General features: G+C 52.5%; 1 protein-coding gene across 1 annotated transcript; it reads right to left on the bottom strand.

Annotated features, from left to right (window-relative positions):
• Positions 1–4059: 4059 nt before the first annotated feature.
• Positions 4060–13697, bottom strand: HAS1 (hyaluronan synthase 1). The gene is made up of 5 exons (XM_044256690.1): positions 13663–13697; positions 8910–9614; positions 7480–7705; positions 6745–6877; positions 4060–5073 (listed from the first exon to the last, which is right to left on the bottom strand). Exons 1-5 carry the CDS (start codon positions 13669–13671, stop codon positions 4398–4400), a joined length of 1749 nt encoding a protein of 582 aa, XP_044112625.1. The 5' UTR covers positions 13672–13697; the 3' UTR covers positions 4060–4397.
• Positions 13698–20655: the final 6958 nt, after the last annotated feature.

Here is a 20655-nt window from a genome sequence, read left to right as displayed (position 1 = left end):
GCTCTGCAGATTCTTTTTTTTTTTTTTTTAAGATTTTGTTTATTTATTTGACAGAGGGATCACAGGTAGGTAGAGAGGCTGGCAGAGAGAGAGAGAGAGAGAGAGAGAGAAGCAGGCTCCCTGCTGAGCAGAAAGCCAGATGTGGGACTCGATCCCAGGACCCTGAGATCATGACCTGAGCTGAAGGCAGCGGCTTAACCCACTGAGCCACCCAGGCGCCCCAATTCTTTCATCTTTGCCGGTGGTCACTACTAACGAAGGTAGGAGGAGGCCAGCATACCTCATTTATGCCCAGGTGACTATTCCTCTAATGACAGTAATATGTAGAGTTGTCAGTACAAGGTCCTGTGTTGAGGACTTCAGATACAAGCCCAGACCCCTCCCCAGATTTCTGGCAGTCTCTTTGACATTTCAACTTGCAGAAATGGAGTCCTTATTGAACTTGACGTGGGACTCAACATGGGGCTCGATCTCACAACCCTGAGATCATGACCTGATCTGAAATCAAGAATCAGATGATTAGCTGACTGAGCCACCCGGCGCCCCATGGAGTTTAGATTGTAATGGATGGTCAGATAATAAACAAGAAAATTAAGCACAATAAGACATGGATCAAGTCAGAAACTAGCAGGGGCAGAAGCCCCTGAATGTGCCTAGTGTTGGGGACATGGCCGTGGGGAGGCATCTGGAGGAAGACTTTAGGAAATGAGTGTGCAGAGAGAATGTGAGGGGACCAGATCACGCGGGACCTTGGCCAGTGTGAGGTTTGGCTTTTCCTCTGAGATGAGAGTTATGGACAGTTTTTGAGGCGAGGAAGGTCATGATTTGATTTGATTTGCATGGCTAATGCATGGATAAACTCTAGCGGCAGGGGTGGAAGTGGGAACCAGTGTTAGGTGCTGTGGTAATCCAGACAGCTTTAATCCAGGAAGGAGATGCAGCTCGGGGACAAAGTGGTGACAGTAAGGAGCAGTGGTTCTAGATCTGTCCTGAAGGTAGAACCAGTGGGGTTTGCTGATGAATTAGAGTGTTGGGTATGAGGGGAAGAAAGGAGAAGGGGCATGTGTCAACAGGCATGGCAGTGCCAATGTCTGTAGAACCCTCTGCCATGACAGGAATATTCTAGATCTGACTGTCCACCCATGGCCATGAGGCAAGTCAAATGTGGCCAGTGACACTGAGGAGCTAAATTTTTTTTTTTGATGATTTTATTTATTTATTTTAGAAGGGGAGGAGCAGAGGCAGAGGGAGAAACAGGCTCCCCACTGAGCAGGGAGCCAGATCTGGGACTCCATCCCAGGACTCTGGGATCATGACCTGAGCCAAAGGCAGATGCTTAACTGACTGAGCCCCCCAGGCACCCCTGAGAAGCTAAATTTATAATCTTTTATAGCTTTAATAATTTAAATTGTCCTTCATCTATGAAAATAAAAGTCATAAGTGTCCGGGCATCCTGGTTATAACTCTGGAACCCTCTTTGTTTACTTGACTAGGGGCTGCTGGAAGGCAGGGACTGCCTCTTATTCATTTCTATATTTGCAAACCTGGCAAAACATGGGATTCAGTACATACTTGGTCAATGATTTGGGGACTAATTGATATCATCAAAGAATGAGTGAATGAAAAAAAAAACCAAACCAGTCCTGTGTGGTAGGGGCCACTGTTGAGCACAGTGCGGTTCTAGCATTTTTTGGCCTGAGCAGCTGAAATGTCAGAATTCTGTTTACTGCTGTTAGAAGGGCAGGTTTCATGTGGAATGAGGAGGAGATGAGGGGTTGGGTCTGGTAAAGGAGGTATCCCAAGTGGAAATGTCTTGGAGGCAGTTGGGTAGATGAGTCTGAAATTTAGGGGTGAGGTCTGATCTGAAGATACAAGCGGCAGAGCCCCCTTCCCAGGCATGGAGCGTGAATGAGGTATCCAGAGCCATGCCACTGGTTACACAGAGGAAATGAGTGTAGATGGATAAGAGAAGTGGGTAGGAGGAGGTTTCTCCAAAGTTAAGCAGTCCAAACTATAAAGAGGAACTGAGAAGGAAAACGGGGGGAAAGCCAGGCAGCTGCAGCATTCTCAAAGCCAAGTGAAGACAGCATTTCATGGGGAGAGGGATCAGCTGGGTCAGATGCTGCCACATGGTGAAAGACAAGGCCTGAGAATTGACCACTGGTTTTAGCAACGGGGACATCACTGATGAACTTGACCAGAACCATTTCCATAGAGCAGTGGTAGGGGAGTCATCTGATTGGCATGGGTTTAAAAGTCAGTGGGAGGCCACACTTGTCATCAGGGAAATGCAAATCAAAACCACAGTGGGATACCATTTCACACCATCTGGGAGGCTATAATCAAAAAGTCAGGTGAGGGATGCCTGGGTGGCTCTGTCTGTCTTAGCCTCAGGTCAGCGTCCCAGGGTCCTTGGATCAAGCCCCACATTGGGCTCCCTGCTTAGCGGAGAGTTTGCTTCTCCCTCTCCCTCTACCCCTCACCCCGTTCAGCTCTCTCTAATAAATCTTTTTTTAGATTTAAAAATGATAACAAATGTTGGTGTGGATGTAGGGAAATTGGAGCCCTCCTCCTTTGCTGGTGAGAATATAAAATGGTACAGGCACTGTGGAAGCCATCTGGCACTTCAGTAAATTAAACAGGTTCACCACATGACTCAGCAACTCCACTCCTTGAGAATCCCCCTGGGGAGAACTTAACCCGTGTTCACACAAAAATTTGTATGTGAATGTTCACAGCATTATTCACAATGGCCCCAAACCAGAAACATCCCAAATGTCAGTCAACTGATAAATGGATAAACCAAATGTGACACATCCCTGTGGTGGAATATTATTTGGCAATAAAAAGGAATGAGCCAATGATACATGCAAATCTGTAGAGACAGAGTAGATTATGGGTGTCTAGGGCATCGAGGTGGTTTCAGGGCGAGGAATGCAAGGGACTGCCTGTGGGTATGGGGTTCTTTTTTGGGTGACGAAAATGTTCTAAAATGAGATTACAGTAATGATTGCACAAGTCTATAAACTTACTAAAAACCACTGAATTACACACTTGACATGGCTGAACTTTGTGGGAGAGAAATTGAAGACAAATGTAAACAGCTCTCAAGGAGTTTTGCTGTTAGAAACGAGATGGTATGGGGCGACCAACTGCTCAGTCAGTAGAGTATGCAAAAGATCTTGATCTTGGGGTTGTGAGTTTGAGCCCCATTGCGGGTAGAGATTATCTTCATAAAATGAGACTGTAGGTTAGGAGGAAATAGGTCAAGACAGGGAATCTTAAAAATCAGAGAGTGGGGGGCACCTGGGTGGCTCAGTCGGTAAAGCATCTGCCTTCAGCTCTGGCCATGATCTTGGGGTCCTGGGATCGAGTCCCGCAATGGGCTCCCTGCTCAGCGGGGAGCCTGCTTCCCCCTCTGCCACTCCCAATGCTTGTGCTCCCTCACCGCTCACCCTACCAAATAAATAAACATTTTAAAAATGTATTTAAAAATCAGAGTGACAGCACATTTGAATGCTGATGGGAAAGACTTGTGGGGAGGGAAGAACTGATGACATGGGAAGAATGGAAGGCGTGAGCTCTTTGAGTGGACCCCAGGGCATGAGGTCCAGTGCCCCAGTAGAAAGGGTTGGCATTGAAGCAGACAGCTGGCCCTCAGGAGTGGGAGTAGGTGGCTTGTGTGGGCACAGACGCATATCACTGGGAAGATCAGTGAGATGGGAAGCAAGGTAAGGGTGAGGTGCTAGGGGTTTGAGGAGACAATGTATGACTTAACCTTTCATAGAGAGTAGCCAAGTGGACAGACCAGGAAAATGTCCTCTGTGTCACCTAACCGTGTTCCCACATAGCAGGCACTCCATAAGTACCTGTGATGAAAAGATGAGAAATTTCGCCCTCACAGTTCTGACCTATGGAATTATTAGCCCTGTTTCCTGAAGAAGGAGCCTGTCTCCATTCAGACAGCTTGCCCCTGAGACAGAGCCACGAGTCCCAGCCTTCAACACTATAGCCCTTCAGTTCTCAAAAAAAAAAAAAAAAGGTGGGTGGAGACCCAGAAGAAAATAAATAAAATTCTTTATTACATCCTAATCACACAGTACAAATGGATATTAAATAACAGGGAGGAAGGAGGCCCCAGGACAGCGTGTGGGGACCCTTGTCCTCCCACTCCTAAAAATCCACGCCCTGATCAATAAATACCCCTCCCCAGAGACCCTGAAGTCCCAGCCCCAAAACAGTCCAGGCTGAAGAATCGGGTTGACCCCCTCGCTTCACAGAGGAGGGAAAACGAGGCCCAGAGAATCACCCAGCAAGTCCGTGGCTCCCTGGGGCCCCTGCTGGTGTCCTCTCACTTCCCTTGAAGTCCCTCGGGTGAGCAGCCCGCACACCTGGACTCACACCTGGATCCGGTAGCCCCCCGACCGCCGCCGGCACAGCCTCCGCACGCCCACCCAGTAGAGCGTCAGCATGACCGCCCAGTACCCCACATAGGCGCCGGCCCCTGCTGCCAGGTGGTGCGCCTCGGCCGCGCGGGAAGGGCCGCTCCAGTCGGCCCGGGCCTCGTGTACCACGCTACGGACCAGGCCGCCGAGCAGCAGCAGGGCCCAGAGGGCCAGCGGCAGCAGGGGGACATAGTTGGCGGCCAGCTTGCGCCGGCCAGAAGTGCCCCAGCCGCTCTGGTTCATGGTGGCCAGCGCCAGGAACTTGGCGGGCAGGAGGCCGCCCATGTAGAGCGGCGCGTAGAGCGAGAGCAGCACCATGCGTGGGCAGCCCCGCAGCCACGCCGCGAAGGCCGCCTTGGCCAGCGCCACGCCCTGCACGCACAGCAGCACCCACAGCAGCGCCCACGGGCGGCCCGCGTAGAAGAGCCGCAGCACAGTGGCCGCCACAAAGAAGGGGAAGAGGCCCGAGACCACCGCCTCGTATGTCATCCACGCATGGTGCCGGTGCCACCAGAGCGCGTTGTAGAGCCACTCTCGGAAGTAGGACTTGGACCAGCGCGTCTGCTGGCTCAGCCAGCGCAGGAAGGACGAGGGAGTCTCGGAGTAGCAGCGGGAGCGGGAGGTGTACCTGCGTGAGAGGGGACGGGGCAGGCCATCAGCGCCACCCTCCCTGAGGCCAGCACCGGGGTCAGCGCCAGTCCGACTGCCCCAGGGTTGCAAGCTTTCTTGACCTCCCTGGGCCTCCTGTTCTCAGAATTCAAATGGGATGGACAAGGATTCCTACTTAATAGGGCTGCGGTGAGCCCCAGATCAGGATTACATGCCAAGGGCAAGTCCGTTGTACTTGCTCAATAAGTATTAGCAACTACTACTGTTTGCCTGATGACTAATACCACGACTGCCGTTACTAATGTCATTACAGTTAACTGACCTATTACTAATGCTATCACTAACTGATTACGAAGACTCCAGCGCTCACTCTTCTTGGCAGGGCCCTGGCGCGGACAAGGCAGGCGATGTTCCTCCCGGAGCCAGCCATTTGTTGGGGCTCAAGGGACCTATCAAGCCCTTCCTGTGGCCACAGCAGACACCCTGGTCAAGCCCCACCCGATTGGCAGCTAAGCCCGCCCAAGGCTAGGATCCCATTTATGGACATTATCGGGTGGCCACAGACCGTCAAGTTTGGTGGAAGGCGTCAAACTACTCTGTCCCCATGGGTATTACTTGACAACCGTCGCATCTCCTTCCCCTGTGCTGTCTGGCATCCTCAGTAGCCTCCCTGTCCTTGTCCCCTGCAGTCTGTACTCAAAACAGCTGCCAGAAGGATCCTGTTAGAACAACACGTCACCCCTCTGCCAAGAGCCCTCCCATGGCTCCCTCATCTTCGTTCAGAGTTCTTGGGTGGCCCCTAAGCCTCTCTTGAGTACACCCCATTACCACTCTGTCCTCCTCCCCTGAGGCTCTCCCCCTTGCTAGGGCTCCAGCTGCACCCTTTCCAGCCTCCATCCCTTCTCTTCCTAGGGCATCCTGGTTAACATTTCATACCCTGCTCCCAGACTCTCTAAGCCCTTTTCCCGGCACATCAGTTTTCCAGCCCCATTAGCCAGCCTGCTACAGGTTCTGCTTAGTCACTGTCTCCCCAGTAGGCATAAGCATGAATTCCTGTCTCCTGTCAACTGCTGCCTCCTCAGAGCTTAAAACATAAGGGGCGCCTGGCTGGGGAAGAGCGTGCTGTTTGCTGTTCTTGATCTTGGGTCCTAAGTTCAAGCCCCACATTGGACGTAGAGATTACTTAAATAAACAAAAACACATTGTAATGAATGCTTGCCTTGTGAATGAATGCATGGGTTCCCTTGGTGTACCCCCAAGTTCTCTCTGGCCCTTTCATGGGGTCTAGCTTTGTAGATATCTTCTTCCCCCGAACTCATGGTCGAACCCATACTCCCCAAGTCTCACTGAATTTCAGCTCTTCCTGATTCTTCTTGCTCACACTCTTGCTAGATCCCACGCCCTTTCCCTTCCCACCACACTTGGATTGATTGGCACTGCTGGGGTAGAGCCATCCTGCCCCATCTTGAGTCCTGTCTTCTAGGTGCAATTCCCCCACACCCTCTTTGCCTCGCTGGGTCACACGATCAATGTAATGGCACCCCTGCCCCTTCCAGTATCTTCCAACGCTTCCTGTCTCACTTGGGGGAGCCCACTGTCCCGCAAGATACTTTGGGTTTGGAGAATTCCCCCCCACACACACACAGTCAGTGGCCTCCACACACCCCTGCTACCTGAGCCCCTGGCTTACTTGGTGGCATAGCCCATGCTGAGCATGCGGTTGGTGAGGTGCCGATCGTCCCCGAAGGTGCAGTGAGTGCCCAGGAACTTCTGGTTGTACCAGGCCTCAAGGAACTGCTGCAGGAGGTTGTTCCTGTATAGGCCTAGGTGGGGGTGGGGAGTGCAGGAGCGTCAGCCTCTACTGTAACCAGTACTGTCCCTAGTCCTATCTCCTGCTCAACTCACCTCCAGTTCTACCCTCATCCTCAACCATCTCAATCCTGTCCTCAGCCCTGGCCCCAGCAACAACTCCAGCCCCAATTCTCTGCTCAACACCAATCCTTCTTGAACTCCATACCCACCCTAAATGTGCCCCAATCCTGTCCCTGAACTACACCTACACCACTTTGACAGCAAAACCACCCCAACTCCATCCTCAACCCCATATCCATTCTCAGCCTGATCCCCTACCCACCCCTATCCAAATACCCTTCTCCAACCCCAAACTTGGCCTCAACCCTGTCCTTGACTCTAATTCCATCCCATTCACTCCCCCAAACCTTTCCCCATTCCCTATCTCCATCCACACCCTTCTCCGACCACACGAAACACCATCCCACCTCCAACTTCCAGTCTTATCCCTATCCCAAAGCCTTGTTGCAGCCCCATCTTTGTCCCCAGTCTCAATCACATCCTCAGGCCGTTCTGGCTCCCTTTCATCCCCTCCGCTCTCTCCATGATCCTCCCAAGCCCCACCCCTGCTCACCTAGGGGACCGCTGATGCAGGACACACAATGGAAGTAGCTCTGACAAGCCCGCTCCACGTTGAAAGCCACCCAGTACCGGAGGCTGCTTAGGAAGCTGACCCAGGAGTCCAGCGGGTTAAGGATCCGCACGTCCCCCCCAACAGCCCCTACCCGGGGGTCTTCATCCAGCACCCGCACCAGCTCCAACAGTGCCATGGGGTCCAGCCTTGTGTCTGAGTCACAGACCTGGGAGATGGAAGGGGCCAGGATCAGGCCAAATCCCTGCCCAGGGTTGGTGCTTGAGGAGAGAGGACCAAATAGTGGAGAACTGCTGGGACAATCTGCACCCAATCCGAACATAATTTAAATTTCATAGTCATTTTCAATATCTAATCACACTTCAAGAGGACCTCCCTAAGACCCATACCCTTGTATCACACCCTCCTCGGGCATGTCGGTGCGACCTGTAACTTGCTTCTAAACCATAGATATGGCAAAAGTGATGGCACATAACCCCCATGATTATATTGCCTTATATACAAATAGTAAAGGAGTTTTGCAATGCAATTAAGTTGCCTAATCTATTGAGATTTTCTGGGTGGGTCTGACGTAATCAGGTGAACCCTTTGAAAAAAGGTCTAAAAGTCAGAGACTTTCTCTTGCTGGTCTGGAAGAAGCTGTTTTATGGCTGCAAGAAAATGAATTCTGCCCACAAACAATGAGCTTGGAAGAGGTCCCTGAGCCCGACATAAGACCCAGCTCCAGCTGACATCATGATCAGAGCCTGATGGTACCCAAACAGAGGAACCAGTTAAGCTTTGCCCAGACTCCGGATTCCTGGAAACTAGGAGATAATAAGTGATTTGTTTCAAGCTGCCAAATTTGTGGTCATCTGTTAGGCAGCAATTGAAAATTAATGCAGTGCATTACTGAATGAATTTCTACATTGGATGAAGACAGGAAGAAATCTCCACACTGAAGGGGTGAATAAACAAAACAATTAATGATTTTTACCTTGGATGGATAAATGAATAAATCTTTAGATCGATCGGATGACTGGATAGATGCATGGGTGAACGAGGGAAGGAAAGAGTCTGCATCTAACAGGTAAATGAGTGAATAAAATAAACGAATGACTGTGAGTGATGACAACTACAATTTTAAAAAAATGTATGAGTAGGAGTAAAAGGAAGAGAATGAATGAATGAAGAAAGAGAGGAATTAGTGAATCTCTACACGCATGAAGCAAACGTCTCCTTATTGGATGGACGGACAGAGGAATCTACGAAGGAATGTGCGACCAGTGACCGAAAGGATCCCTACACTGAACGGCTGGAAACAAAGGGAATTAGAAACAGGTCCATGCCAATCTCTGCCCTGAAGGAAGACTCCTAGAGAAGACGGATTTCGAGCGTCAGGGCCACGGTGGGGCGCAGGCACTGTCACTCACCTGCACGTAGTCCACGGAGTCGCCGAGTGCCTTGAAGGCCGTGTACATGACCTCGCGCTTGCCGCCCCAGCGCTGCGCCACGCACACGCACCTGTGCGTCCTCACCAGCGCCTCCACCGCCAGCCTCCCCGGGTCCTCGGCCTCCACCTCCCGGTAGGCGCCCGCACCTGCAGCGCCCGCCGCCGCGGGTTCCCAGGGCTGGTGGTAGTTGCCGTCCCATACGTAGGTGGCGGGGTCCTCATCGGCGAAGACCTCGCGGAACATGTCCACCATGTAGAGGTCCTCGGCGCGGTTGCCGTCCACCACCATGAGGACGCGCAGCCGCGCGCGCGGGTACTGCAGGGCGCGCGCGGACGCCAGGCACTGGCGCAGGTACGCCGGGTCCTCCTGGTAGGCCGAGATGGTCAGCGCCACGCTGCGTGCCGCCGCTGCGTCCAGGGGCCCCCGCGCCGCCGCCCGCCGCGCCGCCGACGCCACCCGCCGGTGCTCCAGGTACGCGAAGAGGCTCTGCGCCACCAGGTGCGCGGAGAGGAAGGCCCCGTAGAGACCGAAGGCCAGGAGGCCGTAGCGATCGGAGGCCAGCGGCACCCCGGCGGCGTAGGCCCAGGTCATGAGGCCCAAGATGAGCAGCGCGAAGGTGATAGTCAGCACCCGCCGGGCCAGGCCTGAGCAGTGGCGGGCGGCCCGGGTGGGCTTGGGCATATCCTGCTGGGAGCAGAGAGGGGAATAGCAAGGGGAAAGAGTCCTGAAATCCTCTTGGAAAGGGAAGGAAAAACCTACGTTTTTTTCCCCAAAACCAATACAACATCCCCTTTTTGTAAAGAAGATCTCCGAGTACTGCAAAGTTATTTTCACTAATGAAAATAATTGTGGCAAACACTGAGCAAAGCTCAATGCCTGATTATTTTGATTCTAATACACCACCCCCCCCACACACACATTCTTTTTTAAAGATTTTATTTATTTATTTGACAGACAGAAATCCCAAGTAGGCAGAGAGGCAGACAGAGAAAGAGAGGAGGAAGCAGGCTCTCTAGAGCCTGATGTGGGGCTCAATTCCAGGACCCTGGGATCATGACCCCAGTCGGAGGCAGAGGCTTTAACCCACTGAGCCACCCAGGCGCCCACACACACACTCATTTTAAACAGCTCCGTGTTAAAAATCCGTGAGGATTACACTCAACGAAATGTCACAGTTTCATTAACAGGGGCTCTCCTCCTCTCCCGCTTCTTAGTGACACATAAAATAGCACTCATCTCACAATGAAAGGTTCCTTAGGGTTGAGATCATCATCATCGTCTTAAAAATAATGTAGTATGGTAGGTACCAGATGCTGCTGTAAGTTTTTATAAATACCAAGTTATTTAAATCCTCACGACAGCCCTATGAGGTAGGTACTGTCATCCCCATTTTACAAACGAGGCAACTGAGTCAGAGACATGGAGCAGCCTACCCAAGGTCACACCTGGATCACCGAGAAGCCAGGATTTGAACCCAAGAATCTGATCATTGAACCACCAGCTTATATACTGGCTTTATTCCTCAGGAAAGCTGGGCAGGGATGGGGGGGAAGGGGAGAGAAAGAGCAGATAATGTTTACTGCCACCATATACACAGCAAAACTGGGGACTGATTAGCCAGGAAAAGTGGCTTGCTCAAGGTCTTGAAGCTCACAGGTGGAGGAGTATTTTCTCTGACTTCCCAAAGGCATGACCACATTCTCCTTCACTGCTCAGGTTTCCAACAGGGCCAAGTGCCCAGTACATGTTTTGGGAAGAGTTCAGAATCAGAGAAAGGGGTTGCCTCCATTTTCTTGTCTCATAAAATGGGGATTTAGCCCCATTCTACACGCCAAGTACTGCTCCAAGTGAGGTCGTTACTGTTACTTGCTCCTATTACATATAAGGAAACTGAAGCACAGGGCGGTGATGCTCTTGCCCAAGGCCATTCAGTTTGGCTCCATCCTCCTCTAAACTCCTGTGTCACCAGTGCCCATCTCATGGGCTTTTTTATGACTTAAATGAGTCATGAGGGTACAGATTCGTGCTGTCCAATACAGGCGTCACCAGCCACATGTGGCTACTTGAAAAGCAGCCAGTATGACCAAGAAACTGAATTTTTTAATTTTATTTAAGTTAAATTAATTGATTCAATTATTGGAAAGCTTTTAAGTATGTTTGAAACAGGTAGGGTGTAGGAAGCTTCTTTTTTATCAGTAAATTTTATGAACTCTAAATGCAAATCAAGTGTCTCCAATGAAAATACAGTATCTGGGGCGCCTGGGTGGCTCAGTGGGTTAAAACCTCTGCCTTCAAGCTCAGGTCATGATCTCAGGGTCCTGGGATTGAGCCCTGCATCGGGCTCTCTGTTCAGCAGGGAGCCTGCTTCCCCCCGCCCCCCGCCCCACTGCCTGCCTCTCTGCCTACTTGTGATATCTCTCTCTCTGTCAAATAAATAAATAAATAAATAAATAAAGATAATCTTTTAAAAATTATAGAGTAGCACAAAAATGTGCTACACATCTGGATTCTGAAGGCTTCATTTGGAAAAATAAGAGAGGAAAATGTCTCGCTAGTATTTTTGCATTGGTTACATAATGAAATGATAGCTTTTTAAATCTTGCTATGAAGTTTTATGTTATGTTATAGCAAGTACAGTCTGATGCATCTATTCATGAAATCCTATTTCTGAGAGGTAGCAGGGTTCGGCACCCTACAACCCTCAGGCCAAATGCTTGCTACCCTCTTTACTACAACCCTGCAAGCTAAGACTAGTTTTTAGGTGTTGTTGTTGTTTAAGATTTTATTTATTTATTTGACAGACAGAGAGAGAGATCACAAGTAGGCAGAGAGGCAGGCAGAGGGAGAGGGGGAAGCAGGCTCCCTGCTGAGCAGAGAGCCCAATGTAGGGCTCCATCACAGGACCCCGAGATCATCACCTGAGCCAAAGGCAAAGGTTTAACCCACTGAGCCACCCAGGCGTCCCAAGATTTTATTTTTAAAGTAACCTCTACACTCAGTGTAGGGCTTGAACTTACAACCCTGAGATCAAGAACGCTCAGGAACACTTGGATGGTTCAGCTGGTTAAGCATCCGCCTTTGGCTCAGGTCTCAATTCCAGGGTCCTGGAATCGAGCCCCACATGGGGCTCCCTGTTCAGCAGGGAGTCTGCTTTTCCCTCTCCCTCTGCCTGCTGCTCCCCCTGCTTGTACACTCTCTCTCTGTGTCAAATAAATTTTTAAAAATCTTAGAAAAAAAAAGGAATCATATCCTCTACCAACTGAGCCAGTTGGGCATCCCTAGTGTTTACACTTTTAAATGGGTGAAAAAAGTCAAAAGAATAGTATTTTGTGGCATGGGAAAATTACATGAAATTCAGATTTCAACATCTTTAAATCAAGCGTGGCTGTGTGCCACGCTCCTCTGTTTACATATTGTCTATGGCTGATTTCACCCTACACCAAAGTTGAGTAGTTGCAGTGGAGATCATATGACACGTAAAAACCTCAAATATTGACCATCTAGCTTTATACGGAAAATGTCTGATGACCCCTGATACATCGGGTTATATAAAATATATTATTGAAATTAAGTTCACCTTTTTCTTTTTACTTTTAAAAATGCGGCTACTAAAAAATTTCAAATCATGTATGTGGCTCACATGCTGTTTCTATAGGACATGGCTTTTAGCTTCTATAGGTAGAGCTTTTAGCCTAGTAATCATTTAGTATTAGTAATTACATTATTAGTACTTCTGGAATTCTCCTTCTCTGTCCTTTTGCTCCAAACCTGGTCCTGTCTGACTTTCTCCGTGTGGCCCAGTTTGTGCTGGGGATCGCTGAGATCTATGTCTACTGGAGGGCTCTAATGCCAACACTCAGAAACACACCTGTATCTGCTGTGGACACACAGCCCCTCATATATATTCACACATGACATGACACACAGAATGTGCCCACATAGGAAGACATTCATGTTCTAGAACTAACCCCAGACACCTGCTCTTAGAACTTAGCCATCCTGAGACCCGCACCAAAAACCACACACCAAAAGCCACCTGGGTGGCTCAGTGGGTTAAGCCACTGCCTTCATCTCAGGTCATGATATCAGAGTCCTGGGATCGAGTCCCGCATTGGGCTCTCTGCTCAGCAGCGAGCCTGCTTCCTCCTCTCTCTGCCTGCCTCTCTGCCTGCTTGTGATCTCTGTCTGTCAAATGAATAAATAAAATCTTAAAAAAAAAAAACAAAACCACACAGGTGAACTTGAAAATACAGGCCCTTGGGCAGGAAGGAACTAAACCAGGAACGGACACCCACAGAGCAACAAACACACAGGCACTGTGTGTCCGGGTGGGAGCAAAGGGACAGAGCTTCAGAAGATTAGGAACAGTTAAGGTTGAGCCCTATGACATGGCCATTTTGAAAGAGCAAAAGTGACCAGATAGCCGTGATTTCATTTGGTTCAACTTAATAGTCCTTGAACACATAAAAAGTAGAAATCCGGCCCACGTGTCAAGCAAATACAGCTCTGCTTCGCCCACCCGCACCACGCACGCAGACACAGCGGGTTACGCAACCACTTGTCCCATCTCATACACTACAGACGGGATAGCCACCTTCACAAGGGGATGGAACCCGTACGCTCCGACGGGGTCACTGTCCCACGGTCGCCATCACGCACAGGAGCGCGCTGCGCCTCCCCCACCCCCCACGTGGTCACACAGGTGCCAGAGTCCCCGCACGACCGCACGCACCTGTGTCATCGCTGTGGGTCCCGCGGGCGCTTCTCTCCTGCTCGCTCCCGGGTCTCGTTGTAGCTGGGGAGCCCCGGGGTCATTTGAAGACCGACGCGGGCGGGGGCGGAGGAGGGCTGACGTCAGGGAGGAGCTGGGCCAGGGGCTCTGAGGTCACGGACGAGCCGGGCAGCTCCACCCGCTTCCCGCCACTGCCCGCACCCCCGCGCTCCAAGGCCTCCCTTCCCAGGGCCTCCGTCTCGTCCTTCCCTGCCCTCCCAGGCCTCCTCCTCTGCTCTCTGCTCTCGTCCCCCCTCTTGTCTCTCTCCATTTCTGCGCTCCTCTCCCTCGCTTTCTACCCCACCACCGCCCCCGTCTTTCCACCCGTCTGCCCGATTTCTCGGCTTCCCTCCGGCATCCCAGCCGCTCCCCTCGAAGCCCCCGGGACGAGAAAGTGCGCACACGTGCGTGGTTGTGGGTGTGGCCGCGCGCACTGGCTGTGAGGCCCGCTCTCTGGAAGGAGCTGTGAGTGCTTGTGGGTCTGCATGTGTGCGCGTGCGAGCGTGTGCGCGTGTGCCAGGGCCCGGGGAGGGGGCTGGGCACTGGGATTTGTCCCCCAGGGGCTCCACGGTGAACCCACAGAGTTGTGAGTCAGCTGCCCCCAGGGAGCCCTGGGAACCTGAGTCAGAGTGAAGGTGTCAGTGGCCTCACTTAGAGGGGTCCTGGAACCTCTAAGCCCCGAGTCGCTCAGGACCAGGAGTCTCAGTGATGAATGTCATTGCTTCCATACCCTTCTTTTTCCATGATTTCAAATAACAAAAACTCTGTATTTCTTTCTCTCCGTTCCTCTTTGGGTGAACTGGTGATGCCCATCTCTCTCCCTCTATAGCTGCCTCTGTTTCTCCGTCTGTAGTCCCACCACCTACTCTCTATAGATCTCTGTCACCTTGTCACTCTGGCTCTGCCTCTCTGTCCACCTGTCTTGTTCTGTCTCGTTCTCCTGGTGTGTTCCTGTTTCTCTCCATGCCTCCCTGTCTCTGTCTTTCTCTCTCTCTCCCTTTCCTTCTCTCTGTGTCCATTTCTGTCTCCTTCCTTCTGGGTTTCTGTCTGTCTCTTCATTTCTGACTCTCGGTCTCCCCAACTTTCCTACTCTGTAAGTCTCTCTCTCTCTTCCTTTCTCACTCTCCTGTGTCTCTGCCTTTATTTTCTTTGTGTTTGTCTGTCTTCTGTGTTTCTCTCTGAATATCCATATTTATAACTTTTCTTGCCATCTCCCTATTTTGGTTTCTTTGTTTGTCCCTGTTCCTTTCAGTGGCTGTTTCTCTTTGTCTCTGTTTCTGTCTCCCTCAGTCTCTGTGTATCTTCTTCTGAGGCTCCATCTGTATGTGTTTTTCTTTTTTTTTTTTAAGATTTTATTTATTTATTTGACAGACAGAGATCACAAGTGGGCAGGGGTGGGGGGAGCAGGCTCCCTGCTGAGCAAAGAGCCCAACTGGGGGAAGGGAGCTCCTTCCCAGGACCCTGAGATCATGACCTGAGCAGAAGGCAGAGTCTTTTTTTTTTTTTAAGATTATTTTTATTTATTTATTTATTTGACAGAGAGAGATCACAAGTAGGTAGAGAGGCAGGCAGAGAGGGAGGGAGAAGCAGGCTCCCTGCTCAGCAGGGAGCCCAATGTGGGGCTTGATCCCAGGACCCTGGGATCATGACCTGAGCCGAAGGTAGAGGCTTTAACCCACTGAGCCACCCCGGCGCCCCGTATGTGTTTTTCTGACTCAATCTCTCTCTCTCTTTCTCTCATTCCCTGCTTCTCTCTGACTGTGTTTTCTGTCTTTAAGTCCTCCTTTCTCCCTCCCGCTGCTCCATCTCATCTAGACTCTCCTGGAGCTTTCCCCTGCAGGACACCAAGTCCTCACTCCCTGGGTTTCCCCGGGGAGTCAGGGTGTGTGGGCCCATCACTAGCTTGGGCCTGGCCTGAGCCTGGCCGTCGGGGAGAAGGCCAGTTCAGGGCCCAAGTGAAAGGCACCCCGCCCACCTCACCAGGGTGGGGCGCGTCTCTGACGCTGTTGCCAGGAGCCTGGCCGCCTGGTGTCTGGCTGTGTCAGGATGATAGATCCCCCAGTGGGAGCTGAGCCCAGAACCAGAGGGGAGGGAGATTCCTCTACCCCAGAGTGGGGGTGGGGGCAGTTCAGGCTCCACTCAGAAGGCCGGCATTTGGCTGCCCAGCCCCCACCGCACCCTCCCCGGGTGGAGCAGCTGTATAAAACCAGATGTTTCTAAAACCAGAGTGTGGATGAAGCAGGAGGGACCAGGACTTTAAACCCCAGTGGTTTCCACTTCCAGCATCCAGGAGTCCTGGCCTCAGCTCCCTCTTCCCTCAGACCCAGGAGTCCAGACCTCCAGCCCCTTCCTCCCTCCCAGAAGTCCAAGCTCCCAGCCCTCTCTTCCCTCAGATTCACATGTCCAGTCGCCCAGAATTCCTTGCAGGGAGAGATGACCAAGGCTGGCAGTAGTCAAGACAAGGACAGACGAAACCAGGCACTCACTCCCACAGGAGGCAAGAGGTACTGGCAGGATCACCCCTTGCTCCCCAACTAATGGCCATCTCTCCCAAAACACACCACTCCTGTGGAGGCTGATCTCTGTTCCCTGCCCTGGGTACACGGTGGCCCTCCCAAGACTTCCATCATCATCAGAAAACCACAGGGTTTGGTTTCCAGAAAACCAGGGCAAGAGTGAAGATTGGGGAGATAATAAGGCAGGAATGGAGAAAAGGCAGGGGAAAAGAACATTTGTGCATTGTGAGGATATCTCCTGCACAGCTGGTGGGCCAGGATCTTGGCTGGATGATGCCAGGCATGCAGAGATGACTCAGACCCAGGCCCTGCCCTTGTGGAGATGCCCATCTTGTGAAGGAGACAGCTGTATAAACAGAGGGTCAAAGACCAGTGTGAGGATGCACCAACCCATCTGGAGAACCAGGGTGGGCTTCCTGGAGGAGGTGATGTCCAGGAGAGGCGAGTGCTGACTAATGAGGAGTTAGCCAAGGTAAGGGTGGGGGTGGGGCTGGTGGTCAGAAAGTGGAGTAGGAAGGGCATGCAAAGCAAGAAATGTGCTGGTCAGTCCGCAAAATACACATGGTTTGATGTTGTAGAGCACAGAGAGCAAAGCACGGGGTTGGGGGTTGGGTGCATAGCTCGGTTCGCTGCATGCAGGGTTTTGATTGGCAGATTCAGGGGCTGGGATTTGGTCTGGGGGTGGGGTGCTTCCAGCAGAAGGGCTGGGAGCAGACTGGGGTGGGGGGTACGGCTCTGGGTGCCTGTGAGGGACAAACTGGATGGAGAGACCGGGACTTACAGCAGGTAGGGGTGTCTGAGTGGGGTTAGATCAGGGTCTTCTCTGAGCCAGTCTGAGCTGGGACGCAGGCAGTAGCTGTGGGGCTGGAGGAAGAGGGGAGAGCAGCGTGAGGTTGAGCAGAGCTCCCTGTGAAACCCAAGGAGCAAGGAGACTGAGAGGCCACTCACTGAGCCTTTCATCTGAGCTCCTTCTGCCTACATTTGCCTCATTTCAAGGCAGGTACACTTCTCAGTGATTGTCTCCTGCGGAACTAGAGAGAGCAAGAGCCCCAGAGAAGTAAGGCGAGGAACTTGTGGTGTTTTGTTAAATACTTGAGTCCAGGCAAATGTGTCTGGGTGGGAATCTGCAGCGTGTCCTGGGTGGGAAGGAAGTGCTTTGGAAGAGTGTAGATAGGGAGAGAGAGAGGAGGGAGGGAGAAGGAAGGGAGAGAATGGAGAGAGAGGAGGAATGAAAGAAGGAAATGAAGGACAAAGAAGGAAAGAGGGAGGCTGGCTTACCCAGCCACCCTTATCTGGAAGCCTGCCCCTCTCTCAGGACTCCTGTTCCCCTCTACCTCCCTCAGCTCTTTCCCATTTGTCAGAGCAGTTTCCACCTTCCTGCATAAAGTGTAAGTTGCCCGTTTATTGCCTTTCTCTTATAATGTGCATCTCCCTTGTTAGAACGCAAGCTCCATCCATACAGGGTGGGCTTTGCCTGTTTTGGTCATGACTCTGCTCCACTGGGATCTGGACCTGTGCCTGGTACAGTAGGTACAGTAGGTGTTCAATAAGTATGTGTCAGATGAATGAGTGAGATCCTGATGGAAGACAGAAAGGGAGGTGGAGAGAGGAAAGACAAAGAAGAGGAGGAAAAGGAGAGAAGTAGAAGGAACAGGGAGGGGAGAGGAGGTGGAAGGAGGGGAGAGGAACAGGGAGGAAGGCAAAGTGGCTGGAAGAGAGCCCAGTGCTGGGATCCCCCCACCCCTACCCAGCTGCTGGCGGCGGGGGGGGGGGGGGGAGGGGGGAGGGGCAATCCCTGAGTGGACAGTCAAAACTCCCAGGGAGGTGGGACCCTAGGCAAGGCGCCCCAGGGTCAGCAAAGACCCAAATCTGGAAGCAGACTGCCTGTGGACTTCCAGGAACTCAGAAGCCTTGGATGAGGCCCGGACAGCGGCAGCCCAGGGGGCCTTTCCCCCACAAGCCTGCATTCTGGGAAACACCGAGGCCTCCAAGATTCTGCAGAAACCCTGGAGGGGAGGGAGAGAGGGAGGCAGCAGTGACTGCATGTCCACCTTCAGCCTCTAGGAGGAAGTTGTGGGGCCTTCGGGGGCCCTGTCCTCCCTTAACCCTGTCCCTGCAGCTTGGGACGCCTCATCCTAGTTTCCTCCACTGCTCCTGTCCATGTCCCTGGAGGAAACAGAAACAGAAAGAGCCACAAAGAGGGACTGGAAGAAGAAAAGGAGACTTCTTTTTCTGGGAGTTCTGTCCTCTCCCAGGAAAACAAGAGAAGGGTCTCCTTTTTTCAGAGAGGGAGACTGAGGCCTGAGAAGAACAGTTTCCTAGCCAGAGTGATGCAGCAAGGAGGCAGCAGAACCAGAAAAGAAGGTCACTAAGGGAGGACCGGCTGGGGGCTGGATCTCTCGGTCTGCGGGAGGAGAGATGGGGGGACCTGCACTCCTGGGTCTGAGAGAGGAGGGGATGGGGTCCTGGTTCCTGGATCTGATGGAGGAGGTGGCTGGGGGTCTGGAGCTCTGGGTCTGAGGGAGGAGGGGTTGGGGGCCAGACCCTGGGTCTAAGGGAGGAGGGGTTGGGGTCTGGACTCCTGGGTCTAAGGGAGGAGAGGAGAGGGGCTGGGACTCCTGGGTCTGAGGGAGGAGGGGATGGGGTCCTGGTTCCTGGATCTGATGGAGGAGGTGGCTGGGGGTCTGGAGCTCTGGGTCTGAGGGAGAAGGGGTTGGGGTCTGGACTCCCGGGTCTGAGGGAGGATGGGATGGGGACCTGGACCCCTGGTCTGAGGGAGGGATCTGCACTCCTGGCTGCTGAAGAGGAGGCCTGGGGCTGGACTCTCTTCTGAGCTCCAACAGAAAGAGATCCAAGTTACTCCCGCTCACATGGCTTTGGCTCCAAGCCTCTACCACTTCCTTCCGAAAGCCGTCCGCTGTGAACCTGAGTCCGCTTCCAACACAGGCCAGCCCCTGATCCAGTCCCTGATGAGTTTCAATGGGAGGAACACAACTGTCTGAGTCAGAAGGCAGATGCGAGGATGTGGAGTTGGAGGGACAGTCTGGGGCCCCCAAGGAGGAGGCGGTTACCTGTGTGTTCTTGCCAAGGAGCCATTTCCTTCCTCTGAGCCTCTCTTTCCTCATCTGTGAAATGGGAGTATCTCAAGTTGTCTCTCACAGGGTAGCCTTGCAGATTCAGGGAGAGGGAGTGTCCCCCTGGCACACTGCTCTGTGAGATACATGTTAGCTATTTCCAAGCCAGCGGCACGGAGGGTCTCCATGAATGATTCAGGCGGCAACAGGGACCCTGGCCACCTCAGCTATGGGGACTCAGCCCGGCAGGGTCTGGGAGGGGCGCATGGCCTGGAGTCAGCTCCTCCTGGGTTCCAAGGCTGGTGGCCTTCGACAAGTCATGTCCTACCTGGGCCGAGTGCCCCCTTCCGCCCACAGACAAGGAGAGCCCGTGGCCACACTGCTGTGCGTGGACGGCACTGTGTTGGCCACAGAGCCAATCCCTGGGACCCAGCTTCTTCAGCTCCAGAGCAGGGTGAAAAGACCTGCCCACTGCAGACTATTTCGAGGTGTGTGTCAGAATTTGGGGAGTGGACAGTGTGTAGTACGAAGGGGTGCCCTTTGGGCTCCAGATGGAGGAAGTCTGAGGAGCAGATGCTGGGAGCCCCCTCTGTGGTCAGTGCCGCAGCCACCCGGGGCTCCGAGCACAATGCTGGGAAATGGGGAAAGGAAGGTACGCAGCCTGCCTGTGCTGTCTCCTGCCAGCACGTGGGCTGTGGGTTTTCGACCCCGCTCTCATCCTGGCCCTTGTGCTTCTGATGCGTGTGAGGAGTTCTCTCTTCCGAATGCCAAAATTGGCGCTCAAGGAAGGAAGGAAGGTAGGTGCCCCAGTTCACACGACCGCCACCGACTCTTGGTATCCGGCATCCAAGGATCCTGCCGTGGGTCTGTGGGCACCATCGCAGCCCAGCCGCCACGTGCAGTAGCTAGAGATACACAGCACTGGGCCCCACTCCCATATATTCTGACTCCAGGAGCTCAGGGCCCCGGAAATGACTTGAACAAATGTCCCAGATGGTGGTTAGTTTGTAAGGGTTGAAAACCATGGTGGAAGGATTTAAAACAGAGTCTGCGAAATGATCCCCTGATCTGCTGATTGCCAAAGGGAGTACCCTGGAGAAGGACTGAGGAGGGCCCAGGGAGCGTGTCTGAGGGCAAGGGATGTGTCACTGTGGTCTGGATCTCAGAGGACGGGAGGAAGCAGAGGGAGAGCAGGCCGGTCTCCATCAGGTGGAAATAGCCAAAATGTTAATGGATTGATGGTGGCCATGACCTATGCCTCCTGGGCCACCTACTTCACATTTACTAGCTCTAACCAGAGATCTCCTTCAGACATTTACTACAGATCCGTTGTTAGAGAAGAGAAAGCTGAGGTTCAAAAAGGT

This window comes from Neovison vison, chromosome 7 (assembly GCF_020171115.1).
Source record: "Neovison vison isolate M4711 chromosome 7, ASM_NN_V1, whole genome shotgun sequence".
NCBI lineage: Eukaryota > Metazoa > Chordata > Mammalia > Carnivora > Mustelidae > Neogale > Neogale vison.
The sequence above is the reverse complement of the archived record's forward strand: the minus strand, read 5'-3'. Positions and strand labels throughout refer to the sequence as shown.